Source organism: Dasypus novemcinctus, chromosome 25 (assembly GCF_030445035.2).
Source record: "Dasypus novemcinctus isolate mDasNov1 chromosome 25, mDasNov1.1.hap2, whole genome shotgun sequence".
NCBI classification, from domain to species: Eukaryota; Metazoa; Chordata; class Mammalia; order Cingulata; family Dasypodidae; genus Dasypus; species Dasypus novemcinctus.
This window is the reverse complement of record NC_080697.1, coordinates 41,599,410-41,627,328: the sequence shown is the minus strand read 5'-3', so window position 1 is coordinate 41,627,328 and position 27,919 is coordinate 41,599,410. Positions and strand designations below refer to the sequence as shown.

At 47.1% G+C, this 27,919-nt stretch overlaps 1 protein-coding gene, 1 long non-coding RNA gene and 1 other non-coding gene across 4 annotated transcripts in view; 1 reads left to right on the top strand and 2 right to left on the bottom strand.

The window, feature by feature from the left end:
• COLEC11 (collectin subfamily member 11) overlaps window positions 1–21,574 on the top strand; it is a 53,234-nt gene extending 31,660 nt beyond the window's left edge. Inside the window, exons 4-7 of one of the 2 annotated variants that reach the window (XM_004480934.4) lie at window positions 12,321–12,392; window positions 15,073–15,126; window positions 20,396–20,491; window positions 20,685–21,574. In XM_004480934.4, the coding sequence (XP_004480991.2) occupies window positions 12,321–12,392; window positions 15,073–15,126; window positions 20,396–20,491; window positions 20,685–21,094 (632 nt within the window). In that variant the 3' untranslated portion in view covers window positions 21,095–21,574. The remainder of the gene's footprint in view (window positions 1–12,320; window positions 12,393–15,072; window positions 15,127–20,395; window positions 20,492–20,684) is intronic. The other variant, XM_004480935.4, reaches the window with a different exon arrangement.
• Window positions 816–2,392, bottom strand: LOC131275998 (uncharacterized). The gene is made up of 2 exons (XR_009183472.2): window positions 2,311–2,392; window positions 816–1,019 (listed from the first exon to the last, which is right to left on the bottom strand). It is a non-coding gene; the product is annotated as an uncharacterized lncRNA (long non-coding RNA).
• TRNAA-UGC (transfer RNA alanine (anticodon UGC)) lies at window positions 10,761–10,832 on the bottom strand. The gene has a single exon. It is a non-coding gene; the product is annotated as a tRNA-Ala (tRNA).
• Window positions 21,575–27,919: the final 6,345 nt, after the last annotated feature.

The following is a 27,919-nucleotide window of genomic DNA, read 5'->3' as shown; positions in this document are numbered from 1 at the left end:
GGTAGTTTGGTCTGCTTTCTCCAAGCCTTGCCCTGCCCTTTTCTGTCCTCCCTGGAAACCAGAGCAATCTTCCTAAAGTGCATATTTGATGCTGTCACTTTTCTCCTTTAATCATTCTTCTGTGACCAAAGGATAAAATCCAAATTCCTTCTAGAGTATTCAGAACCCCTCATAATCCTATTCCCACCTTGTTCCTCTCCTGACACGTACTCCAGCCACCTTCTAGCTCCCTATGTCAACTGCATTTCTGCATAAGAGGCTCTATAATGCCTCTTTCCCCAGACCATTGGGCAAATATTGATGCATTTTTCAAGAATCTGCCTGGGGAGCAGATGTAGCTCAGTGGCTGAGTGCCTGCTTCCCATGTACGAGGTCCAAATTTCAGGAATTTATTGAAAAATATCTGCCTAACCACATCCTCTTCTATGAAGGTTTATCTGACTCTTCCAGAAGGAGTTGGCTTCTTTCTCCTTAGTGCCACCACTATACATAGTAGTTGCTTTATTATTCTACTTATTTCACTGGCTTGCCTCCATATATAATCTAATCCCTCCCTTCCTCTTTCTCTCTCTCTGCCCCCATGTTTTTACTGCTCTGTTTAAAATAAGGCAAACTACCTTTCAACTAAAGTAGAAAACTTTGGACAGGAAAAATAAGAATACGGGTGCATAAAAGATTAGGCTATTTAAATGAAATCCATGCCACGGGATCCTGTGTGTTTGGTATTTGATGGGGGATGGTCTCTAAAAGGTGACTTTGAATTCTGTCATCAGTGCAAGAAGGAAAACAATCAGTTATGCCAGTGATTTTTAAACTGTTTTAAAATTTATTTTATTTTTTAAAGGTGCCAAAAGCCTTATATAATATAAAACAGATGAAGGTGGCACTGTTGTGGTTGAAGCAGGTCCTGGGAGCTTGGACTCCTCCATGGACCCTCTCCTGCCCCCGAGCCTCCTTCAGGCAGGGCTTTGCAGGGCTGCCGTTTGCAAACCTCCAGGTCATCGGATTTCCAGACTCCACTGGGGAAAAGCAAATCGTGTGGTTAGGGCACACACATTCTTCCTGACACTGAGGCCAGAGAGACCCTTCTCTGTGGGTCCTTGTGACGTGGGCAGGACACGGAGGGCCCCGGGCGCACCGCAGCAATCACCATGCGCTCGGTGGGCTGGCGGCTCCTCGTACCCACTTCTTTGTGTATTTGACTCCCTGTCTGAAGGTGGGCAACTCTGGGGACAGAAGTCACGTCATTTACACCTACGTAGCTCCAGTGCTCAGCACAGGGCCTGACACATGGAAGTCCTTCCTTCAATTTTTTGAAAAATATCTATTTTTATTTTTGTTCTTTTTTGAAAAATATCTTTGAAATATCCTTGAAATCTGTGGGTGATCCCAGCCTACGGGTCGAAGGCGCCAGGACTGCAGACATGGAATCCCTTTCCCAAGGGGAGGGTGCTCCACGTGGTTTTGGGGAGCCGGTCTGTGGACGGAGATTTCCGGTCCAGCGGACCTCGCCTTCATTCTCTCCTGGTCTCACTGAGCAGGAGCCTTTGCTACACCCAAGCTTCTCAGAACCGCCCCCGGGGATCGGGGATCGTGTTAAAAGGCAGATTCAGATGGGGGGCGTGGCCTGAGCCTCTGCATTTGGAGCAGCAGGCCCCCAGGTGAGGCTGCTGCTCGGGGCCCATGCCGCGTGAAGCAAAGCTGCGGACCCCTCCACCCCGGTGCTCTTCTAGCCTCGGCTTCAGCAGAACGCGAGCTGCGTCCCCTCAGCACCGGGCCTGCCGGCGGGAGGCGCCCCTCCTCGGCTCCTTCCCCGCCCCTCGGGGTCTCCAGGTGACAAGCTGAGCAGCAGCCCCGCCCCAGGCCCGGAGAACGCCAGCCGCTGCAGGGGCGCGCGCGGGGAGGGATTGCCTTTCCTGACAAAACAGCAGACCAACAAATGGATTGGGAGGGACCTCCTCCTGCCCTTGGTCCTTTATTGAAAGAAGAATAATGTCCATATTCTAGCCTGCACCGCTGTGTGGAAAAATCATCGTACAGAGAAATGCCTCTGCTGACCCCACTCGCTGCAAGTGCGACATCTCTGCGTTCTAGGCACACAGTCCCCAGAACACACAGTTAAGACGGAGGACAGCCCTGAGCGAGAAGGCAGAGGGAACTGCAGCTCCAGGGATGGGATTTCTGGGCTGTACGATGAGCACATTATCCTGCATTAAAAATCGCTGAGGAAGCCGATTCCAAGTGCCACTTTTTGCCCCATCTCCACCTTAAAGACTGTATGATATCTTCATTAAAATTAATAAGAATTACCCTCCTGCTGTGAGTTGCTCCTGCTCCTTGTGTGTGTCTGGAGGACAAATGTGAGGCGCTCTCCACTTCTCATTAGTGTAATGGAATGTGAGGACGGGGATAGTAGATTAGCTCATAGCAAGCACTCTGGGGTGTCTCAACCAAAAGCTCTTTAAAACTTAAAGGGACAGGATAGAATTGTTCCTAGTGCATTTTCCGATCATCTCATAAAAATAGAGCGAGGCTTGTCTGCTTTTCGCAAAAAGCCTTTTGTCATTTGGAGGCGAAAGGAGACCTTCTTGGAAGTAGGGAAAAAGGTAACAGAGCTCTTGTTCTAATCCTCACTCCTTTGAGAGTCTCTGGGCTTATAGCCATGATATTTTTCCACCAAGGGGTTAGTTTCCAAGAAATGTCTGCAAGTCAAAAGAAGTTACTACATAAAAGACCTTGGATTGCTATAAAGTAGAGAATGTGTTGACAAATCTCAGTCTATTTTAATGACTCTCACCTTTTTCTTCTTCCCTGACATACTGGTTATAGTAAAAATATAATATTCCTACTGTAAACAAGAGCTCGCAACAGCAGGAGGTCTCGGTATGTGTAGCTATGATGGCAGAGGGCAAGTGTGTAGCTTTAGAAGTGTCCTGGGTCCTTCTGGAAGTCTGGGTTCACACCTAGCTCTGCAAGGACCAGCTATATTACCTTGAGTTGTAGGAGGGTAAAAAGTATGTGCCCACATGCACTTGTGTGTGCGTGTATGTGTATGGCATGTATGTAGGTCGGTGTGTATTTATTTATAATATGTGTGCGTGTGGATGTGTGCGTGTGTGTGTACAGAGGAGGAGTGCTAAGTGGTAGCTGTTGCCATTCTGCCGGCGCAGAGGGCTGTGATGGGTGGGAGCCGTGGACAGGGAGGCGCTGCCCGTCTCTGGCTGACGGAGTCTCCAGCCGCCCTCCGCCAGGGTGTCCCCAGTGCCAGCCTCCCCCTCGCCAAGGGCTTTCTCGCGGGCGCCCTCAGCACAGGCGCCTGGCAGGTCTCCTCACTTCTTGTGGCGACTGCCGAGTGGGGCTCAATGGAGGAAGCTGGGTTCAGGTGGAAGCGGAGACGTGGAAGTGAGGAGGGCGAGAGGGACGGGGCCTGTGTGGCCTCGGTACTGTCCCCGCAGAGGCAGGGGCCCCGGTGGGAGCATCTCCCTGGGGTGGCGGCTGCCTCTGCTCTCTTGGATTTCCCAGTCACCCGCCTCCTGGGCGCCAGGAGGGGGCGCTGCTTGTCTTCCCACGAGGACAGATTAGTTCAGCCTGCGTCGTGCCTTTGGGCTCTTGGTTTAGAAACGGTCTTTCAGGTGGGACTGAATTTGTGGAGAATTGCTTTGGTGGTAATATTACTAGGAAGTCCCGCAAGGAGGCACAGATAGAAAGTTCCAGTAGGTCAGACAGTCCACCACTGCACAGCTGAGGTGCAGGGTTTAGATATCTGGACTTAAAGTTAGAGGATCTAGGGTTGAGTAAAATCTACCTCGTTATGTGTCAAGCCCCTGTGCTGTGCTCTTGACGTTCAGAATAGCTATTTAAATTCACAATAATGTTATAAATGAAATATTATCAGGGCCTTTTACAGATAAACCGAGGCTGAAAGCCCTGATGAAGCAGTACAGATTATTACTTTTATTAAATTTCAAAACAAAACAAAAACCTGAGGCTTAAAAAAGATTGTAATTTGTCTAAAGTTATGTGGGTGACAAAACTGGGATTTGGGCCCTAGATCTGATTGCTGAGACCGTGCTTTTAACCATTAGATAATACGTTCTTTTACTAGCTAGTTCTAGGACTGGTGTGAGTCACTTCACCTCTCTGAACTCCCATTTCTCTTCTGGAGGAGAGGGATGGTAATGATAATAGCATTGTGAGGTTGCGATCAATAAATACACGTGAATGTGCTTTTCTGGCACATGATAGGCCTGAAAGTATTCTAATTTACTTCCAGAATATGGAAGCACTGACAGAACTGCCCTATAATTCCAAGGATTATTCGGTTAACTCGGTTGTTACAAATGCTGCCGGCAAGGAGTGGCTTATAGTGGAATTTCCAAGCGGCCTGCCCTGCAGCAGCTAGCCCAGTGCCTCTCTAGCTTTAGTGTTCACACTCATCATCCGGGAATGTGTTGAAATGAAGATTCTGACTCAGAACCTTGGGGGCGGGACTTGGGATTCTGCAAGGCCTTGAAGCTCCTGGGTGATGTCTGTGCTGTCCATCCGCGGACCACACTTGAAGTAGCAAAGTGCTAGAAGATTCTTTCCAACTCTGATTCTTTCTGCCACTGAATAATGACGACAGCAGCTGACATGCCCTTCTGCGTGCCAGACGCTGTTTGGAATGTTTCGCCTACGTTGACCACAGCAATCCAATGAGACGGGCAATATTATCACCCCATTTTATTGTTCAGGAAACTGAGGCACAGGGGTCACACGTTTGAATGACAGAGGAAGTGTTGAACCTGGGCCACTGTGCTGTACTGTGTGTGTGTGTTTTTAGGAGGTATCGGGGACCGAAGCCAGGATCTCGCACATGGGAGGCAGGCACTCGACCACTGAGCTACATCTGCTTCCCTGTACTGTTTCTTGTTTGGGGCAGGGTGGGGCCACGGACTAGGCATTGAATCTTAGAGCAAACCATTGCCCTGCGGTTAAGAAGGGAAGAATCTGTGAGGGGAGCTTTGCTGACAGTATGTTACCTAATGTATTCTTGTAACACCTCTGTGCCGTCGGCTTTATAACAGGGACCCATTTTGACAGATAAGAGAATGGAGGCACAGAGAGGTTAAGCGACTTGCCCAAGGTCACTCAGTTCTTCCAAGGTAGAGCAGAGTTTCAGACCTCGGTCTGCCTTACTCCAAAGGCGTGGCTGCTCCAGATAACTTCTTAGCCAGCTCCTTTTTATGTTCCCAGCCTTTAAAGTACGGCTCTTGGGCCAGGGGCCTCAGCCTCACCGGGGAGTCTGTTAGCAGTGCCCCCCTCCCTGGCCTACTGAAGCAGAAGCTCCGGGCATCTGCTTTAACAAGGGCTGCAGGGGCTTGTGTGCAGGCTCGGATTTGAGAACTGGATTAACCTCGCTGGCAGAGCGTGCTTTCCCCCTGGGCTTCGAACTCCTTGTCCCTCTGTCCCGTCGACTTGGTGAATGCTCGTTGTCTTACATCATTGCGTCTAACTTTCCTGTATTTATGCCTGATTTCTAAGAGCACACTGGGGCGGGGACTGGGCTCGGCACATCTCTAAGGGGCAGGAACCAGCACAGTGACGGGCAGGGGGACTGTAGCTCTGCACTGATAAATCGAAGGGCAGGGACAGGCACCAAATGTCAGCAATAACCTTGAGTTAACTTTCACATTTAGCTGTGAAATTTTAGAGATGGGCCCAAAGCCAAACGCTCTCAAATCATTCTGAAGTTATAACTTATTGACAACAGCAGGATGTAAGCTAGACGCTTACTGAATCCTTCAGCTGATGAAATGAATCATTAATTAATTGCTCTGTTAAGGTGGGAAATTTTCCGTGGGGGGAAGAAGCAGCACACCAATTATATTCAGGATCGCAGGTGTTCCTCCTCAAGTGCGTCTCCTCCAGGGTCTCGTTACTGCTGTCTGCTTGTCTGCTTGAGGCCAGACCTTCTCCTCCAGCCTGGTTGGGAGCACAGGGGAAGGGCTGAGCGCCTGTTTTGAATTCCTCCCTGCAGGTGTCGATGCCCGGCTGCTTCTCTGTCCACCGCAGGCCTGCAACAAGCCCCAAAGCTCTGCAGGGTTCTCAGGGGAAAATAAACCTCAAGGTGGGTGGGAGAGGGAAGCGGATGTGGCGCAAGCCATTGGGCTCCCGTCTACCATGTGGGAGGGCTAGAGTTCGGTTCCTAGGGCCTCCTGGCTGGGCCAAGCTGGCCTGTGGCAAGGGTTGACCCGTGTGGTGAGCTGGTCCGTGTGGAGTGCTGACCTGCACAGAGCTGGTGCAGCAAGATGACGCAACAAAAAAAGAGACACAGAAGAGAAACAATAAGAGATGCAGCAGACCAGGGAGCTGAGGTGGCTCAAGAGATTGAGCAGCTCTCTCCTACCCCAGAAGGTCCCCGGATCAGTTCCCAGTGCTGTCTAAAGAGAAGACAAACAGACACAGAAGAACACACAGTGGATAGACACAGAAAACAGACAATGAGGGGGGTGGGAAGAAATAAATTAAAAAACCTTTAAAAAACAAAAGGTAGGAAGAGGATTTGGCTCAACGGTTAGAGTGTCCGCCTACCACATGGGAGGCCCGGGGTTTAAACCTAGGGCCTCCTGACCCGTGTGGTGAGCTGGCCCACGCGCAGTGCTGATGTGCACAAGGAGTGCTGTGCCAAGCAGGGGTGTCCCCCATGTAGGGGAGCCCCACGCGCAAGGAATGCGCCCTCAAGGAGAGCTGCCCCGTGTGAAAAAAGTGCAGCCTGCCCAGGAGTGGCGCTGCACACACAGATAGCTGACACAGCAAGATAATGCAACAAAAAGAGACACAGATTCCTGGTGCCGCTGACAAGAATGCAAGCAGACATAGAAGAACACACAGCAAATGGACACAGAGAGCAGAAAACTGGGGCGGGGGTGGGGGGAGAATAAATAAAAAATAAATCTGAAAAAAAAACCAAAACAAAAGGTGAGTGAGGCTCTGTAACTCCTTTTCTGGGAGTAATCTTCTTAGCAAACAGTAGACTCTGCCTTCCAATGATGAGTTCACACTCAAATCCAGTCCAACTTCACTGAAGTGACTTGTGAGACCCCTCTGGAGGCTTTGTGCCTGGAGCAGAAATTTGGTTTTCATTGTCTAGGCTCTGGCAGCACAATCCTCTCTTAGGGAACTCAGCAAGGATCAGGGGTGTTGAGAACGCCTCCAGCGAGGTTCTTGGAGGTGTGGCAGGTGCTTGTTTTAGCCCTGTGGCATTGCTGGGTGGGGGGGCGCTGTGCAATGCAGTGGAAGGTCAAGGGCTGAGGCCCAGCTCTACCGGGAACAAGCCTGTGATTTTGGGCCAATTGTTAAGTCTCTCTGTCTTCCCTGTTAAAGATACGGTTTGATTAGATGGTCTCTCAGACCTCTTGCTGCTCTGGAAATGCATTGATTTTTTAAAATTAAATTAAATTTTTTTATTTTTTATTTTAATTTAGTTTATGTTTTGCATTGGTTTTTATGAAAGTGCTGTACTGAGCAGGGGCTTCATCTAACTCTGCTTGTCTGAACTGCCTACGGGGGGGGAGAAGAGTGAGGATGAACTACAGAGAGTGTCAGAGCAGTCGCTGATGATTAATGAGCCAACAGCATTCAAACAAGCAGAATCACTGCGAGATTTGTGGAAGTGTCAAAATAAGAAAAGCATCAAACACCGAGGTCACCCTCCCATTTCATTCCAGGCTTTGGTCCAAATTTTCCAGCACTAATGGTGGACTCCAACACCTAAGGAAGTGGAACATGTTAGAGAGTTAAGGGGTGCAGGAAAGCTAGTCTTTTGATAAAAGGAGTTAAGGAAGAAGGTTGTCCTCTATGGGGGCGGACAGGTCGTGGCATGACACCATATAACAGTGTATGCATGTAAGGGAGAGGTGATTTTTCTGTAGAAACCTCTTTACAAAAGGCCGAACAAAAATACGGTAATCATCATTTAGCTTCAGACCACATAAATGGATACAGAGGGTCTAGAACAAAGGGATGGGGAAGCAGATTTGGCTCAATGTATAGAGTGTCCACCTACCACATGGGGGGTCCAGGGTTCAAACCCAGGGCCTCCTGACCCGTGTGATGAGCTGGCCTATGTGCAGTGCTGATGTGTGCAAGGAGGGTCGTGCCATACAGGGGTGTCCCCTGCGTAGGGGAGCCCCATATGCAAGGAGTGTGCCCTGTAAGGAGAGCTGCCCAGTGCAAAAAAGTGCAGACTGCCCAGGAGTGGTGCTGCACACACAGAGAGCTGATGCAGTAAGATGACGCAACAACAAAAAGAGACGCAGTTTCCCAGTGCCACTGACAAGAATGCAAGTGGACACAGAAGAACACATAGTGAATGCACACAGAGAGCAGACAACCAGGGAGCGGGGAAGGGGAGAGAAATAAATAAAAAAATAATCTTTAAAAAAGAAAAAAGAACAAAGAGATGGTGTTTAGGCCATGTGAGGGGCACTCAGTTTGGGTTGGGGCAGCTCTCCTTTCAAGGAACAGAGAGAGAATGGATCAAGCCTAGAGGATATGGCACCCAGAGTGGGGAAGTGATGATGGTGAAGGGAAGATTTCAGGGGTAAAACAATTTTTTAATACTTTGGAGGACTGTCTCGTGGAAGGCGGGTTAAACTATTTCTCCATTTCTCTGGCATGCAAAACCAGCACTGCTGGTTGGAAATACCAGAGCGGAAGATTTCAAGTCCCTTCAAGTCAATGAAGGTACATCTTTCTGATAATTGGAGCTGTCCAAAGAGGGACTGTATAGGAGGCAGCTTGCTGGAGGGGAATTCACTGGAGGCATCTGGCCACCGTCATTTAGAGATACCAGAGAGGCCTCTGTGATCCCTTCTGACTCTAGGAGTCTAATATCTGATCTTCCTTCAGTAATGAAATAATACCCCTTTACTAATATTCTTTGAGTAGAATTTAACATTTCCCACCATTAAAGTGGATTTTTGGCATATATTGCTACAAGCCAGTCCGTAGCAATTATCTCCATACTATTTCTTTTTCTGGTGCAGGGTTACTAATAGAATGAGGGCAATTTATTGATCAATTGACTGGTTGATTGAAATCTGTTCGTTCCTGTTGTCTTTTCCCTTCACCACTCTGAAGTTTTTTCTATTAGAGAACTAATCAGGTTCAAGTAGAGTGTCATGACTCAAAACAGAAAGTGTATATTTCATCAAACCTGTTGACAGGGATCAGCAAGTCAGGTGACTGTACCAAGCATGTGGACTTCCTGAGTCTGCTGCAGAGAGCACTGCAGGGACTTGGGACATCAGCTGACTGAGCGAAGGAGGGCAGAGCTGGCACGAGTTGACAATGACTAGAAGTGCTCAAATACACCTGTTGCGTCTAGTTGACACATCACTCCCATGCGTGGGGGGCCCTGTGAGCCTTACCTTTACTTCAGAAGTTTTGAAAGAGTTGTCTTACACTCAGGGTCTTTGTTTACTCACTTTACTCATTTCTCAGCTCACTGCAACTGGTTTCTGCCCCTCCCATGCCAGCGAGACCACTCTAGCCAAGATTGCCATCGACTTCCTTTTTGCCAAATCCAAAGGCCCCATGTCGGTCCTTATCTTACTGCTTATTTGCTGAATTTGACACCATCGACCCCACTCCTTACTGAGACCATACTCATTGCTCTCCCATTCTATCTTCCTACCTTTCCTACCACTCCTCCTCAGATTGCTTTGTGATCTCTTCTTCATTAAATGTGCCCCTCACTGGCTCCCACCTGGACTCTCTGCTTTTCCTGCTCTATTTGGCTGATGTCATGGAGGCCTGTGTTTTCAGGTGGGATCAATACACTGATGATCCCCACATCTAAATCCCCTTCCCAGGTTTCTCTCCTCTGGCTTAGGTTCACATCTTCAAATGTCTGCTGGACCTCTCTACTTACATGCCCCTTAAGCATTTCAACCTCAATATGTTTAAAAAGGAGCTCATCATCTTTCTCCTTCCTTCTTCGTCCTGGGTTTCCTGTCTCAGGGAATGACACACCACTCATCCATCTGGATGCTGGAGCCAGTAACCTGGCCATCATCTCCTTCCTCAGCCCTCATGTCCAGTCATTCACAAGCCTTTGTCAATTATGTCTCCCAAGCATATCTCAAATCTGGACATTTCTTTCCATCCTCCTACTATCCTATTGCAATCCACCACCATCCTTTGTCTATTATCCTGCAAGAACTTCCAAACTGGTAACCCTGCCTCTGTTTTGTCCAGGATTTTCTATAAGTATAAACAGAATGCTTCTCTAAACATGAACCTGTTCTTTTCAAGCTCCTCTTTCAGACTCCCCAGTCCCTTTGCTTGGTTTTTGTATCTATCACAGCCTCTCTGATGTCTTTGTCCATCCCCCAAGTTGGATTAGGGGCTCCTTCTCTGGGCCCTTTACCTCCATTATTGAAATACTTTTTACATGTGTTAGAATTGTCCTGATTTCCTCAGCAGACTATATGTTCTTTGAGATCAAGTATGGGTTTGAGATAGTCAGTGTGGTGGCCCCAGCACCATGCAGTGTGGGCACCAAGACTCCGTTGAATGAATTACCTCCATCGTGACTGGGCCAAGTCTGGCTTGTTGCAGGTTTGGCTCTTCTCACTTCTGGCACTCCCCAGACTGCTCATGATCCAGGACACTGTAGCACTGCACAAGCCCTGGGTTGTGAACCAGCAGACCACAGCTCTTGTCCTGACTCTACCACTGACTAGGTGCTTGATGTGGGCAAGCCATTTTTTTTTAGGAGGTACCAGGAATTGAACCTGGGACCTCATACATGCAAAGCAGGCACTCAACCACTGAGCTACACCTCATCCTCTGGGCAAGCCATTTAACCTTTCAGGGCCTCTTTTGTGCAATGAGTCACTTATACAATAAAAGTTTTAAAAAATGTGTGTGAATGTGCTTTGTAAATAAATATTTCAGTTTTAGGCAAATATAGGCCATCTTGGTTTGTGTATGTTTTTCCATTTTAGCTAATGCTCACTCCCTAAACCTACGTTCTGTCCTTGGATCTCGATCTGTTCTGAACTTAGGGAGAATCACATCTATTAACCAAACCAAAATCAAACAAAACTAGGACTTCCTGGCAGGAAAGTCTTCAGTTTTAAGGAGTACGTGGGTGTCATAGTGGGACATATTATTGGTATGCAATATAAAGTACCTCTTACCTCCTCCTGTCTTGAAGAGTTGCTTACACTGAATTACATTTTCTGAAAAAAAAATGTGCATTATAAATGATTAGAAAATCATAATTTTGCCTAAGCATTTTATGAAAAAATTGTCATATCTGATTAAATCAACTTTCTCTGTATATTTGCTTGCTCTTTGTTGGTTTGGTTGGTGGTCTGTGATAATCACCAACAGACAAACAGGAGCAGTTGCCAAGGGTGGGAGAAAAAGTTAACGTGGAGAAAACTTTATCCATTGAAATAAATTGTTCCATGAACGGGTAAAATTGCTATCATTCAAGTTTAGTCCAGTGATCGGAACAGAGAGTTCTGTGGGATCACGGTGTAGAATCAGTCATTTCTCTATCTTGTTATGAATGAGCATGGATGAAGTAGAGGGGAGAACAGGGCAGTGATCCCACTACAAGCCCTGCTTAACTCACCACACCATGTTGTCAGGTACTGGCAAGTCGTGTTAACCAGGCATTTTGCTGTAGAACTAGTCTGAATTAGGAGGTGTGTAAGGAGCCATTCCGGGTACTCTCCTGCCCCTCTTCCTTTTCTTCTCTCTCTGCTCAGCTTTGTATTTGAAAGAGGCCCCATCTACCTGAAAGGCTCCCTGGCTCTCTTAGGAAAGTACACCTGCACATGCCAGCAGGAGGGGAGCTTGATGGCAACGCCTTCCCACACACATCACAATACGGGCACGCCATCCAGTTTACGAAAGCAGCCCAGACGTGTCCGTGCTTTACAGAATCGTAGATGACTCGATTAGGTTTGGGTCAGAGCTGGGAGTAAGGAGCGCTGCCTTGTTGGGATGGAGGAAAGACAACCTTTTCTTCTACACAGTCTTGGACTAAACAGACCCTAGTTGGGTTTAGGACTTAGGAAGGTACCATTAGCCTTCTGTGTTCTGTAATGTGTATGCCTTTGAGGAGAAGTATGTCCTCCTTCGGAAAATATATCCTCAAGTGACCCATGATGACCTTTAACAATGTGACACAAAGGGATTACGAACGCTAATTTTGTTTTTAGTCTCTCTTTCTTGTGTGTGTATGTGTGTTTGGTTAAAAAAGAGGTACCCTGGATTATCTGCACATCAACCAACTTTGATTTTATTGTTTCCTACAGGAGACATGGGTGACAAAGGACAGAAAGGAAGTGTGGGTCGCCACGGAAAAATTGGTCCCATTGGTTCCAAAGGTACTTGTTGCTCCAATCTGCCTCGCATCCCCTCCCAGTCTCATCAGACCCTGAAAATAACTGTCAACCGAAATGCCTCCTCTGGTCTTCCTCTATTGTTTATTTTGTGTGCATTTTACAGGATCAGTTCTGTCACGATGTCTACCTTTTTGTGAGGGATCAGAGTTTACCATTTGCTTTGTGCTCACTGGTGGGGGGCAGGGTGCTTCCAATCCTGCAGAGATGTACAAGCAACTACCAGAGCCGAGCTCAGGGGCTGGGATCTGGAAGTTCCCCTGGCATGCTTGAGCAGGATTTTGATTTTTCAGCTACAACGTCCTTAACAAGTTTAATGAAGCAGTTAGAGCCTTGTTTGAGTAATTGATGGGCCGTGCTCAAGGAACACCGTGTCTCTTACTTCTCCGCTTCTGCTTCATCAACATTTTGAGTGTATAGGATGGCTGTCAATGGGAGCAGGGAGCAGGCTGGCAAACCGAAGTGTGAAAGCACCCACACTAGTAACACTCCTCTGGTTTCTGGTAATGCCTGCTGTGTCCACCTGTGCTACCTCCTTTGACTCAAAAACCCTTGGTGAGGTGGGTAGATCAGGTCGTAGTATTCTCATGTTGTGGAGAGTGAGGTCCAGGGCAGTTAAGGAATTGTTCAAACTTGTATTGCTCTTACATTCTTGTCATCATCGGTCAACCAAAAAAACATTTTCTGAGCACCCAGTTTGATCCATACCTGTGCTAGACTCTGGAGGATACAGTGATGTAGTGAGGATGGCTCACTGAACTCTTTAAAAAAAAAAAAAAATATATATATATATATATATAATATTTTAGGAGGAACTGGGATGTGAACCTGGGACCTTGTACATGGGAGTCACGTGCTTGACCACTGAGTGACAGCCACTCCCTGTTTTTTTCATCACAGAAGTTGTGAACTTACAGAAGAATCATGTATAATGTGCAGAATTCCCACACAACAGCTCTCTACCAAACACATTGCGCTGTTGTGGAATATTTGTTACAGATTATGAGAGAACATCATCATTATTACCACTGCCTGTTAGTCTGTAGGGTACACTTTTTATATATTTTCCATAGCCCCTATTATTAACTCACTGAGCTCTTAATGTATCATGTCACCCAACTCTCTCCCTGGAAGTCTTTGTCATAGTTGTTAGAAGTTAGGAAATGTAGGCTGGAAAGTGTTAGAAATTGGCACAAGAGTTTAAGAAACTAAAGCTGAGGATTGGAGGCAGAGATGGAATTTTACTCTGGTCTCTCTGATTCTGGTATCCGGGTTCTTTCCACTGGATTGAGCTGTGTCCGACTGGGTTAACCCAGAAGCTGCGAGGTCAAGGTCATAGATCTGATCTCTGAGTGGGTGGTTTGGGTTGTTCTGTTCCATGGCCCCAGACTTCACCCCAGCCCCAGGTGTATGACCAGGTCAGGGGTGTGACCGAGAGGTGTGGCCAAATCAACTTTGTGGCATCTTATTTCCTGGGAAATCAGCATGAAGCACTTGCCCCACTGATGCCCTGATTCATTAAAAACGCACGTGGATCCACATGATATAATAAGGGATCTGTGTAATTTTGATATACAGTGTGTGCCCTGGATAAATTTCCATATCTAGCCAAGTGACAGCTTGCCAAGGAGAGCTTATTTGGCTTAGCTTATTGGATTTGCTTCATCTCTGAGATTGGATCTTCGACAAAATGAGCTTTCAGTCATTTTTCAAGACACCGAAGTTGAGAAAAGAACACAAAGGAATTAGTTGGATGGAGACTGCCCAGTTCTTTTCTCTCTCCGTGTAAATGGAATCTGAACCCACAGACGTGCAAGTAGCTACCCCTCTCTCTGCCCCAGGTCATTGAGAAATGTGGGTTAATGGGTCATTGAGAAAATGTGGGTTAGAAAGTTAATGCTTTAGGAATATTCATGATGATGTTAATATAAATATTCATTATTTAATTTTAGAGTAGCTTTGTTGGCATCATTTTGTTCAACCCCCTTATCTTATAGATTGAGAAAAAATGACAGAGGCACAGCGGTTACGTGGCTTGTCCTACCTAACAGGCCCCACCTAAATGTTTTAATATTTGATATTCTCCATATTTTCTTCTATATGAATATTTTAATGCCAGGACTGGAATCCAGGTCGCCCATTTTTCGGACCTTTCCATTACATCACACAGCTTCTGGGAGAGGGGTCAAGACAGGCTTTGATCTCAGAAACACTATTTACTATCCTCGGATTCGATCATCTCTAAGGTCCATGTATGTTCTCACATCATGTGTTCTTTCTGAATTTCCTGCTGTAATGAAGGCCAGGAAGAGAATGCCCTCAGAACTAGTTACTCCTTACCTCCTGGATTTAAGGATTCATGAGAGGATGTTGGCGATTTTTTCAAGAAATATACTAGATTTTCCAGAATTGACTTGAAGCATGAACATCTGATAATCTCTAAAATCACATGATCTGTATTTATTCCCTATCATATACACAGAACCTGAACAATTAATTATCTGTAGAACATAACTCCTTATAGTTCAAAGCAAAAAGAGGGTCTGGGGGAATTCCCAGGGCATTATGCATCAAAGAAATAACATTTTCAATTTGACGGTTTTGTACTAATGAAACATGACCACCTCTGCTTGTTGACCTTGATATTGCTTTTTGTTTTTTTAAGGCGAAAAAGGAGATTCTGGTGACATAGGCCCCCCTGGTCCTAACGGAGAACCAGGTATGCTATAAAGCTACAAGGATTTAAAAAAAAAAGTATTGAAATTGTACTTTTGAAAAAAGTATAGAGCATTAAATAAAACAGCAATTGGCTAGAAATCAGGGAGTACATTATAACTGAAATACATTCTTCTGGTCAATTATAGTCTCTGGTAGAATGTTTTAATACTTGATATTCTATTTTCTTCTCTCTGAATATTTTAATGTCTTTATTAGGATTAGCGTCTGTTCAACTTCTATGTATTATCACATCTGTATATAATTAGGCTCAGATATAGCTGTCCTAAAATATGTTTTCCTCAGCCCCTAATACGTCTGTGGGCTCTACAGTAGGATCTCCCTCTTCCTCTCTGACCAAGCTTCTCAGGGAAGGAGGCTGTGCTGTTTGGGCTTTTCCTCATCCTGCTTTTCCTCGCATCCAGGTTCTCCTCACGCCTCTCTTTCCCAGCTTCTTGTTCAGGCTGTCCCCCCCACTGGGAACACCCCTCCTCCTGCCTCCGCTGTGCTACTCGTATTCTCCTCTAACATTTATTTATTTATTTTTAAAGATTTTTTAAAACAATTTCTCTCCCCTTGCGCCCGCCCCCCCCAAGTTGTCTGCTCTCTGTGTCCACTCGCTTGTGTTCTTGTCAACGGCACCTGGAATCTGTCTCTTTTTGCTGTGTCATCTTGTGTCAGCTCTCTGTGTGGGCGGCGCCATTCCTGGGCAGGCTGCGCTTTCTTTCGCGCTGGGCGGCTCTCCTTACGGGGCGCACTCCTTGCGCGTGCGGCTCCCCTATGCGGGGGACACTGCCCCCCGCGTGGCACGGCACTCCTTGCGCGCATCAGCACTGCGCATGGCCAGCTCCACACGGGTCAAGGAGGCCCGGGGTTTGAACCGCGGACCTCCCATATGGTAGACAGACGCTCTATTCATTGGGCCAAGTCCGCTTCCCTGAGTTGCTTTTTAAAAGCTAGACCGTGGGCTCCTTGTGGCGTCTTGCCATCTCTTGATCGCTTGCTCATCGCGTGTGCCTGGCTCATAATGGGCTCTGAAATATGCTCTGAGCCAATGCCTGAGGCCTTTAATAATGTGCTCCTGCCCCTTGTCTCACTTGTTTCATGACTTAAGTGGTTCAGTGTCACTAAATGAGTTCATACAAACGAGGTGCCTGGCACAGTGCCTGGCCCGTAGTAGTTACTAAAAAATGTACACTTTTATCGTGCTTTCAGTCATGCAGTGACATTAACACCACCCGTGTTTTACCAGCGAGGAAGCTGGAGAATAACTGACGAGACCTTTAGCCTTGCCAGCGATTCCGTCCAGACCGGCACCCAAGCGCTTTGTTCTCCTGGATCTGTGCTGCTTGCCACCCACCATTCTACGGGTGGAACTCTATTTTCTCCTAGAAAAACAGCACAATCCATGAAAACCTATAAATAAAAGTAATACTAGAAATGAGATTTCACAAGTAACTGGGAAATACAGCTGTGAAGGGATGCCCAATCCCCATGTCACTTAATTTTCAGGTGTCCCTTACAAATGTGAATGTCTTAAATGTTGACCACAAAAGAGGCTTCAGAGATGCTAAATTTAGGTGAAAGATACAGTGCTGCAGTAACTAGAACATTCTTTTTGTTGGCACTCAACCTTCCTTCCATCTCCAATTAATATGCTTACCAGTTAGAGCACAGGAAGAAAGTCCATTAAACCCAACGTTGTGCCCAGGGGTTGGTTAATGACTGCCCTTTCCACAAGGCTGGACTGATGGATGTATTTGTGGGAAAATTCCCACCTTCCACTTGCTAAAATCAATGTTTCTTTCTCTCTCACATCTTTTGTATCTCAACTTGATCTCATTCATTTAAACATTAAAGTACCACTTAAAAAGTAGTCCTTGAAAAAGATTTGACCATTGGAAAACAACAGAGAAAACACAGGCATCAGATTCTTGAATAAAAAAAGCCTTGTTTACAAAGCTCCATAATGGGCCACAGAAATGAGGCAGAATGGAGACATGAGAAAGGTTTTTGCCCATGGGACTTTGTTTCAGGCAGAGCACCATTCACATGTGGCCACCCCAGACACTGACTAATCAGAGTGGCTTATACAAAGTCTAAAGATGGCTTTACTCTGGGTGGAAGGAGACCTGGGAGCAGGTGAAGGGTGGCGTATTAGTCAGGATTCTCTAGGGAAACAGAACTGACAGCCGGAGATATCTGTAAATAGTATGAGATTTTATATAATTGTCCCACATGATTTTTATAAAATTGTGGGGATGCACAGGTCCAAATTTTGTAGGGCAGGCTGCAAACCAGGGGCTCCAATGAAGGTCCTTGATGAGTTCCCCGGAGACGCTGGCTGTCCGAAGTAGAGATGGGAATTCTCTCTCTGAATGCTGAGATCACTTCTCCTTTTAAGGCCTTTAACTGATTGGATGAGATGTCACTCATTGCTGTTGGCAATCTTCTCAACTGATTGGAGATGCCGTCAGTCATCTATGCGATCAACCCACTGATGATTAAAGTCCATGAAGTGCCTTTGTATCGCAATTAGTCCAGAGCTTACTTGACCAAACAACTAGACATCATTACCTGGCTGAGTTGACACAGTAGCCTAATCATCACAGGTGTGAAAAGGAAGAGAACTTCTCTCAGATGAGCCCGTATTGATAGGTGATTTGAAAGGACAATGAGGAAATGAATCCATCCACTTTTCATTTGGAGGGTTTTCTCCAGAAGACCTCTGTGTACCTCAAACCTCAGTGAACTCGAGATAAAATTATCTTAGAAAATTTACCTTAGATAAAGCTTTCATTAAAAACAAAACAAAAAACCCCCCACAATATCCAACAAACAAAATGTTTCAAATGCCTAAGTGTGAAAAAGAAACCTTGTGTGTGAGAAGTGAGGGGTATGTTTTAGACACTTAGTAATAGAGGTTGCTGATATTTTAGGAGATGGTATCACAATTCTAAAGGAGTGGAAGGATAGGCTGAAAAATTAGCACGATGAAATTTAGTAGGAAAAAAAAGGGAAAAGTCATGCATTTTTAGGCTCACAATGATCGTAGCAGAGGATGGGGGTGGTCTAGGTAAACAGAGATTCCAGTTCCTGTGAAAAAGACAGAGCCAAAGAAATCCCTTGATGGAATTCCTAAAAATGCTGGTAAGACTGAGTAATGGTTTAAGAAGGTCAAAGTGGACTCTTCATCGCAGAAGATACAGGTCATTGCAAAAGGGCCAGGAAAACCCATATAATCTGAGCTGTGGCTGGCAAAGCTAACATCATTTAATTCAGTTCAGTTTATCAGTCACCAAAAAAGGTTTGTCGAGTGCCTCCATGTTCTGGACCCTGTGCTTGGTGCTGAGGCATCAGAGAAATCAACGTTTTCCCCCTGGGGCTTCTAGTCTAGCCAGGCAGGCACACATATTAGATTTGGAGCTAGACTCAGCTGCCTGGGTTCAAATTTTGGCTTCTCCACTTGCTGGTCCTAGGACACTGGTTCAGGTGACCAACATCTGTGTAAAATAGGATAACAGTAGTGACGAATCATAGGTTCAGGTGAAGATTAAATGAGCTAATATACGTGAAGCATTTAGAATGGTTCCTGGCTAAGTAGAAAAGCTCAGTACATACTAATGATGATTATTGTTCAGTGGTAGTAGTTTTTCCACCTGTGCTCTGCTTCCTGTGCCCTCCTGCCTCATCAGGAAGCTTATATTATTCCCCCTTGTATATTAGGGTAGATATTGTCTTTCTTTTTACCTCTCCCCTTCTATCAGCTCCTTCCCATCATCACTTAAGTACACTTGAGCTTTTCCTTTCTTAAAACAAAACAAAACAAAGAAATATCCCCACAGAAACTCTTCTTTGACTCTCCACCCTCTAACTGCTCTCACGTTCTCATTCTTCTCCTCCACATCCAGATATCATGAGAGAGCTGTGTTTGCTCAGTGCCTCCATTTCCTCCCCTCCCGCTGCCTTATGACCCACCATTCCACTGACGCTGCTCTTGCTGAGAAGATCCAGTGACCACTATTCGGTCATCTTCTTCCAGGACCTCCAGCAGTTCTTGGTGCTGTGGGCCACACCCTCCCCTCCTTGAGACTTGCTCTCTCCTTGGCTTCCAGGACTCCACATATCCTGCTGCCCACCCACCTCATTCCTCTTCAGTCTTCTTTCTTTTTTATTTATTTCTTTATTATTTGTTTATTTCTCTTCCCCCCTCCTCTGTTGTCTGCTGTGTGTTCTTCTGTGTCTACTTGTATTCTAATCAGGCGGCACTGGGGATCTGTCTCTTTTTGTTGCATCATCTTAGTGTGTCAGCTCTCCGTGCGTGTGGCACCACTCCTGGGCGGGCTGTGGTTTTGCGTGGGGCGACTCTCCTTGCGCAGGGGCCGCTCCTTGTGTGGGCCGGCACTCCTTGTGCACAGCAGCTCTGCGCGTGGGCGAGCTCACCACACGAGCCAGGAGGCCCTGGATTTGAGCTCTTGGACCTCCTGTATGGTAGGCAGATGCTCTCTCAGTTGAGCCACATCCGCTTCCCAGTCTTATTTTTTGGCCACTCCTCCATACCTCACCCGTTGGCGTCCCTCAGGGCACTGCCTAAACTCCCTCCCTAACTCTTCTCACCCACTCCCATGTACAGCCCAGTAATGCCCAACTCTGTTCTTCTAGCCCTGACCCTCATCAGAGCTCCGGGTTGTCAACGTCAGTTCTCCACTTGGGTGTCTCATAGGGACCAACATTGACCTCAGCGTGGTCCTCTCCCCCAAGCCCAGCTCACTAACAGGGCACCACCTCCCACTGGATCACTCCAGCCAACACCTAGGTGGCTCCTTCAACTCTTTCTCTTGGTTTAACCCAAATAGTCAAACACTGAGTCCCGCTGGTTCTTCCCCCAACATTCTTCTCAAATGTTTTGACTTTTCTCCATCTCTACTGCCACTCCCCTAATGCAAGACATTGTTACTTTTCTCTCAATTACCGAATACTCCCTCCACTGGCCTTTCCACTCCTCCTCTCGTCCTTGCACCTGCATTTCACTTTCACACACAACCAGAGGGACATTTTAAACACCTATATCTGATCCTGTTGCTCCCCTCTTAAAACCACTTTGCAGCGTTTCCTTGCCCTTAGAATGAAGTCCAAAATCATGACCATGGTCTCAAAAGCTTGTGTGATCTGTCTGTTGCATCAAATGTACATTTTTGGTGGAGGGGTTTTTACTTCCTTTCTGAGCCTGTTCCCTTATTTAATCTTTCCATCCCATGGCCTGGTTCCTGCAGGCATCCCGTGTGAATGCAGCCAGCTCAGGAAGGCCATTGGGGAGATGGATAACCAGGTCACCCAATTGACAACTGAGTTAAAATTCATAAAAAATGGTATGTTTTTCCAAAGCTTTCCCCTCCCCCCTTTTCCCATGCATCCCAGCGACCCTGTCTCCGAAGGCCCCGAAGAGCTCATGGCTCCTAAGTAACATTCCTCATTGTCAATCCCCGCTGCTGTCTGTGTCTTACTTTTTGTGTGTGGTATGCATTAAGTTTGTTTATAGAAATGCAAGTGCTCACTTTTCAGCACTGCCCTCCCCCGCAGCTGTCGCTGGTGTGCGAGAGACAGATACTAAGATCTATCTGCTGGTGAAGGAGGAGAAAAAGTACGTGGATGCCCAGCTGTCCTGCCACGGGAGAGGAGGGACGCTGGGCATGCCCAAAGACGAGCCCTCCAACAGCCTGATTGCCTCTTACATCACTCAAGCAGGCCTCACGCGAGTTTTCATTGGGATCAATGACCTGGAGAAAGAGGGCAGCTTTGTTTATGCAGACCGATCTCCCATGCAGACCTTCAACAAGTGGCGGGATGGCGAGCCCAACAACGCTTACGACGAGGAGGACTGTGTGGAAATGGTGGCCTCTGGGGGCTGGAATGACGTGGCTTGCCACATCACCATGTATTTCATATGTGAATTTGACAAGGAAAGTGTGTGAGCACCTGCCAGCGGTGAAGGGGAAGCCAGCCTGTTTGAATCATTGCTTTTTTTTTTTAAAGGAAGTACTGGGGCTCGAACCCAGGACCTCCTACATGGTAAGCAGGCGCTCAACCACTGAGCTCTCGCTGCTCCCCTTGAATCATTGCTTTTGATAGCAACATTAACAGTGTCCTCTCCAAGAAAGTGATGGCAGCCAGTGAGCTGCACCTCTGTAAATAGCAGAGTTATTTTCAATAGCATTGTTTCCCATTCAGGAGTGAAGATGCGCGTTATCTAAAAGGCCATTTTCCCAAACCTTAGAGAATGGCATATGCTTTTAAAGAAAGAAAGTATTTGTGGGGTGCTATTTTTGAAGGAGCAAAGTTTTATTACCTGTATTGTAGCCAAAATGTTCATTATGTAATTATTGTTCAGAATTGCTCTTCTGTAAAGCTCTTGCCTTTGTACAAACTATAAATAAAATTTTGAACTATTACAATAGTTAAGTACAAATAATGTCAGTGGGGTCTTAAATTACTACCTTCCTTTTAATTTCTATATGGAAAACAACCCACTTAACTTTGGCTAGCGTTTCTATAAGTTATATTAAAATATTGGCCTCTTTTTCACTCTTATCCAAATAAAAGCAATTTTGTTTTGCTTCAAACCCAGATTTCAGGAAAGAGAAAAAAGAATTCTCCAAAGTTTACTACTGAGTGTGTCATAACTTACTTGCATTACTTACCTCTTGGTGCGTAACGAATTACCCTAACCCTTGTTGACGTAAGATGAGAATATTTGCTATCTCAGTTTCCGTGGGTCAGGAATTCAAGGATGGCGCAGCTGGGCCCTCTACGTTGGGATATCTCACGAGCTACAATTAAGGGGCTGGGGAAGGATCTGCCTCCAAGCTCACGCGTGGTTTGGGGCAGGATTCAGTTCCTCCTGAGTTGTTAGCCCAAGGGCCTCAGTTCCTTGCTGACCTTGACTGGAGTCCACGCTTAGTTCCTTTCCTGCAGGCCTCTCCACATGGCCACCAGCTCCATCAGAGCAGCAAGGAAGGAGAGATAGCGTGACCGCAAGCCAGAAGCCACAGCCTTTCCGACCCTCATCTTGGAGCTGACGTCCCACTACCCTTGCTGTATTCTATTCATTAGAAGCAAGTCAGAGACCCGCGCCCCGCTCAAGGGGAAGAGATGACACGAGGGAGGGGGTGCCAGGGGGTGGGCATCGCTGGGAGCCATTGCAGAGGTTGTCTATCACAGGAACTCAGAGTTCTTTTTCTTTTTACATATCAGAAGCCCTAGTAAAAAATAACGAACACCTTTATGGTTTTAAAGAAGAAAACACACACGTGTACATGCAAAGGAAAGCCATTGTCTTGTGGGAAAAGGGTGGCAAGAAGAGCTGGGGGCGATGGTTCCTCATGGCCCCTCGAGTTCCTGCACCTCTGGCAAGTGAGGCACCGACTGCCCTTTGTTCTGGAATGTCCTTTTAAGGATGCTGATAGGGGGCAGCCTCAGAAGCTAAAGATGGTGCCCCACTCTGGGCAATGGGCAGGCATGACTAAAAAGAATGTTTCCCTCTGAAGGGAAAAACAGTAATACTTATTGTCTGAGTAAAAATATTTGGGTTCCCTCAGCTCAGGTGTCACTGGGCCATCTTCATTAGGCTCTGTAGGAACTGGGGCTCAGGAAACTGGTACGAAAATGCTGGCACTCTGGCTACTGCGATGACTGTAGTTAATAAATTTCTTTGTGTCTGTCTGACATGTCTTGTGTTTTCTGTCAGCATTAATGAAACTGTGGCAGGTGAACTTGTTGGCTTGTGAATAGGATAAAATCTCAGGCCCTCCAGAATTTTTGATAGGATTTTCTTGAAATTTCCATGGATCTTATCCATCTCATCAGAAGACCATGCAAAACAAGTTTATTCAGGTACCACTTATCTAACATGCAACTGGTACAGTTGGAAAGAGAAATTCTTCATTTTTACAGAGCAGTAAGCAGAATTAGCTAAGTGATATTCAGCCTAACCAAAGTTATTCAACATCATCTGTGTAGTTTTCCAAATTTACTCTATAATGAAATAGATACTATCCAGTCCGTTTTTCTCTCTTTTTTTAGGGGGTGCTTGGGGTTGAACCTGGGACCTCCTACATGGGAAGCAGGTGCTTAACTACTTAAGCTACACCCGCTCTGTTGTCCAGTCTTTTGAATACACTTAAACTGGCTGAGTGATCATTTTTGGGCCTTTCCCCTTTTCTCCCATCTCTGAATATACCACGAAACAATGAAGACAATTCCATGCCAACTGCTTAATGACCATAATTGGGAAGGAAGAGAGCACAGCTGACTGCTAGAGTCCGAGAAAACTAGGAACCTTCCAAGAGGAAGGAGACTTCTCTGGGTTCTGGAGTGGTTTAAGGAAAGAAAATGGCCAACCAGCCGATCCCCTGCCCTGAATTCCTTTGGGCTCCCACTGCCACCTCATGGGCGAAGGAAGAGCCATGGGCGCAGAAGTGGCTTTGCCAGGACTGTCAGGGCAGCCCCGGACGTCCTGGCCACATCTGCTGTCCTGACAGCCCCTTTGCTGGCCCAGGTGTCCTACCTCTGCCCGGAAGGATGCTTCACCCCAACCCAAGGGTAGATCCAGGTTGTATAAAGGCCTGGAGCTTTTGTAATTTGGGGGCCCCATTCAAGAAAAATAATGCATGATGGTGATTGCAATAAGAACTTGGAAGACGCCTGGGCAAGCGGCGGCCCCAAAGCTTCAGCTTCAGCAGTGTCGGATAAGTCCACCTTGGTCACGCAGTTGCTTTAAGTCACCCCAGGAACGACATGGTCTTTTAGTTCCATGGTGGAAAGTGCATAAAGCTGAATAGGACAGACTTGTGCAGTGGAAGAAGCCCTGAATCAGCAGCATGCTGACCTGCCTTCTAGTCGGTTCTTTTCCAGGCTTAAAGTGCCATCGAGGTAAGTCCTTTCACCCCTCTGGACCTCAGGTCCCTCTTTCTCAATGAGGACTTCAGATAAGAACACCTCTGTGCTTTTATAGCCCTTTGAATCCCATGTGAAATTAGAGGTGACCTCAGTCCCTGCCTTGTGGCTTCCTTTGTTAGCCTTTACTTAGGGGAATTTCTGTGAACATTAACCACAGAGAAGACACAGTTTGTTTGTACCCGGGTAACATGCTTTATATGATTATGATTGTTTTTAAGCAACTTTGATAGGATATAAAATCACACACATTGCCTTTCATTTTAAGTCCCACTTTGCAGACCTATTGTGTAGGCTGTGAAATCTGTTTTCTAAAGGAGAGGGAAATGGTGTGGCTGAGGAGAGACCCAGGATTTATTAGGTGCTGCATTGAGGCATGACCAAAAAGCTGGTAGACATAGATTTTTTAGAGCCCCGCGTGGAACGTGGGCCGAGATGGATGAGCCCGGAGACTCGCCTGGGGCCGCCCGGCGGGGGTCCGCGGATCCGTGTTTCCACACTGCCACCCAGCGGCGGGAAGGGGAATCGCATTCCACACAAACGGGGGTTTGCAGAGCTGTGGAGGATGCTAAGGCGGGGGAAGCGTCCTAATTGCACAAATGTTAGTGCCCAGTGGAGATTCTTTCGGATGGTGTGTGTGTGGGGGGGGGGGGGAGAAAAAAAGGGGAGCATGAGACAGAGAGAGAGAGAGAGAGAGAGAGAGAGAGAGAGAGAGAGAGAGAGAGAGAGGGTGCTGACAGAACAAAGAGCAGGGCAGAGAGATGGAGGAGGGCTTGGGCCCCTATCCTGAGGCAGAGGAGGTGTCCTATCCTTCAGAAAAAAATACTTCAGCCATTTGGAGCTGACGAAGGCTAGTCAGGAAAACAACTGGTCGTTCTGACTGTTGCCATCAGAGATAAGCTCTAGGAAGGGTTTGGGGACAGATTTATCTCTGGGTCCCCAGCGCCCCTGTAGCACCTGTCACAAAAGCCCAGGGAAGGCTGAAATCCAAGGAGGAATGGGGCGAGGGTTTTTCCTCACAGGCAGGCGACACGTGGCTCCCTTCCCTCGCAGGAGCGTGGCGATCATTCAGTACCTGGCCTTGAAATCTCTCTCCCACAGTCTGCCCACGTGCCAGACGACTTTTGACAACTGGTTTGGACATGTGCCCACCTTACTTCTTTGTGTGTGCAGCAGAGGGGAGAATGGCTGGGGAGGGCCGAGGGGTAGGTGGTGGGGCACCTAAGGCGATTTGGCAGATGTGAACAAGGGTGGGAGGTGTTTCGCAGCCATAAGCAAGAAAATCCGAGTCTGGCTAATTTAAGCAAAAAGGAACATTTTTGGGAGATCACAGAAATTTTAGAAAGACTGGAGAACTGTTGGATGCTACGTGAGTGGGAACAAAGCCCATACATCATGCTGCAGGACGGGCTTAGTGAGGATAGCTCTGCACTGAATGTTCTAGAACTTGCTGCCAGGCTGGCTGCCACTGTCGCCGTGGAAGCTGGCTGGAGCTGCCCGTCACGGGCTTCCCACTCAGAGTGTGGGGGTGTTTGTGTGTGTGTGACTCCGGGTACCTAGGACTCCAGTGCCATTTTGTCTGTCCCCACTGGTGTGCGCTATACCAGAGGGGCCATTCAGATAATTACAACCTGCACAGCCAGACGTGTAGCTTTGTCTGGGCTCCAGACCCAAAGGAGGCTGGGAAAGCAAGCATTGTTCAGTTCCTATGGTGAGAGGAAAGCTCTGCTTCCTGAGGATGGGAACATTCCAAACAGAGCATGTCTGTTTGCTTTTGCTGTGTAATGAACTACCCCAAAACGTAATGACTTTGAACAGTGACCATTTCTATAGCTCATGCTGCTAAGGGTCAGCAATTTGGGCTAAGAGCAGCTGGGTTCTTCTGGTCCTGGCCGGGCTCCTTTCGTGGGTCCTGGTCATTGATGGACAGGCTGGAGGCCTAGGATCCTTTTTTTGGGAGTCATCATTTCTCATGCGATTTCTCCATGTGAATTCTCATCTGCAAGTAACCCCCCCATGTATGTTCACAAGGTGGCAGCTGGGTTCCAAAGAAGGAAGGCGGAAGCATGCAAGAGTTGAGGCCTAAGCTCAAAAATGGAACACATTGCTTCTCATTCTTTGGGCCAAATAAGTAAAAAAGTGAGCCCAGATTCTAAGTCTTGGGGAAATAATTTCCGTTTCTGGATGAAAGGAGTTGCAAAGTTACATTGCAGAGCGGCATGGATACGGGGAAGCTGTGGGCCTGTGGCCATTTTCACAAGCTGCGACACGTGGGAAGGGAATTCAGGTGCAGCCAGAGGTAAGGACAAGTGTCAATTATGGTAGGATATGGGGAGAGGAGGAGGGAAGGCACTGTGGTGGCTAGAGTCATGTACCCCAGGAGAACATGCTCTTGATGGCAGTCCACTCCTGTGGGTGTGAACCCATTGTAAATAGGACCTTTTGAGGAGGCCCAACTGAACAGGATGGGTCTCAGTCCTATTACTGGAGGCCTTGTAGAGAAGGCCACAGAGGGAGAAGTCCCTGGGAGCAGCCAGAAGCTGGAAGTCAATGAAACCTGAAAGAGAAAAGAGAAGACAATGCCATGTGCATGGCCGTGGAACCCCAAAGACTCCAGCCAGCTGGAAGATACTGCCCTGGGAGGAAGCAAGCCTTCTAGACTCTGAAATTATGCTCCAATAGACTCCTATTGTTAAGCCAACTCATTGTCCAGTATTTGTTATAGCAGCTGGGAAACTGAAACAGGCACCCCAGGTAGTTGGTAAGGGATTTGACCTGTGCAAAATGAAAGAAAGACCATCCTCATTGGACCAGCACACTGGCAGCTACAGCTGCCCCTTTGTCTCTTACTCTGGAGATATGTCAAGCACTGTCGACCAGTGGAGGTCCGTTTTGCTCGAAATCTCATCAGGGTTTAAAAGGGCATGGGTGAAGAAGATTGCAGTTTCTAGCATTGCCCTTGGGCTCAAGTTCAGTAGGGGCTTCCTGGCGATGGAACTTCATCTCTGCTCTAGCACCTCACCTGCCAGGCCATCCTTGTAGTGCTCTGTCCAGCCTCTTATCCCCTTGGCAATGGCTCAGGACAGACCTGAGATAAAAACTTCGATGAGGGTTGTAGCAGTTTGATATGGTTATGAATCCCAAAAATAGATAATGGATTATGTTTGTAATCTGGTCTGTCCCTGGGCATGATTAAGCTATGATTAGGGCTTTGATTGGGCCACGTCAATAGGGCATTGAGTCCCCTTGGTGGGTGGGGACTCACAGATAAAAGGCATGGCAAAGGACAGAGTTGAGGGGTTTTGATGTTGGAGTTTGATGTTGGAGTTTGATGCCGAAGACTTCAGCTGGAGCCCAGGGAAGTAAGCTCACAAAGGAAAGAGAAGCCAGCCTCAGGAAGAGGAGAAGCTTGAGCCCAGGAAGAAGCTGGCCCTGGGAAGAAAGGAACTCGAACCCAGAGAGAAGCAAGACCCTGGAAGGGAGGAACCCAGGAAGCCTAAACCCTCGGAGAGGTCGGCAGCCATCTTGTTCCAACACGTGAAAACAGACTTTGGTGAGGGAAGTAACTTATGCTTATGGCCTGGTATCTGAAAGCTCCTACCCCAAATAAATGTCCTTTCTAAAAACCAACTGATTTCTGGTATTTTGCATCAGCACCTCTTTGGCCGACTAATACACCTCCTTTCCCAGCCTTCTGGGAAGTCCAGGGGACACACTGGATGTGGCAATATGCTTATTCTGTACACGCATCCTGTGCCTCCTCATTTCCCAGTTCCTTTTACCCGAAATCCTTTGTATCTTGACAGGATGTAGCTGGGAATGTTTAAGCCCCTTCTGATCTCCAA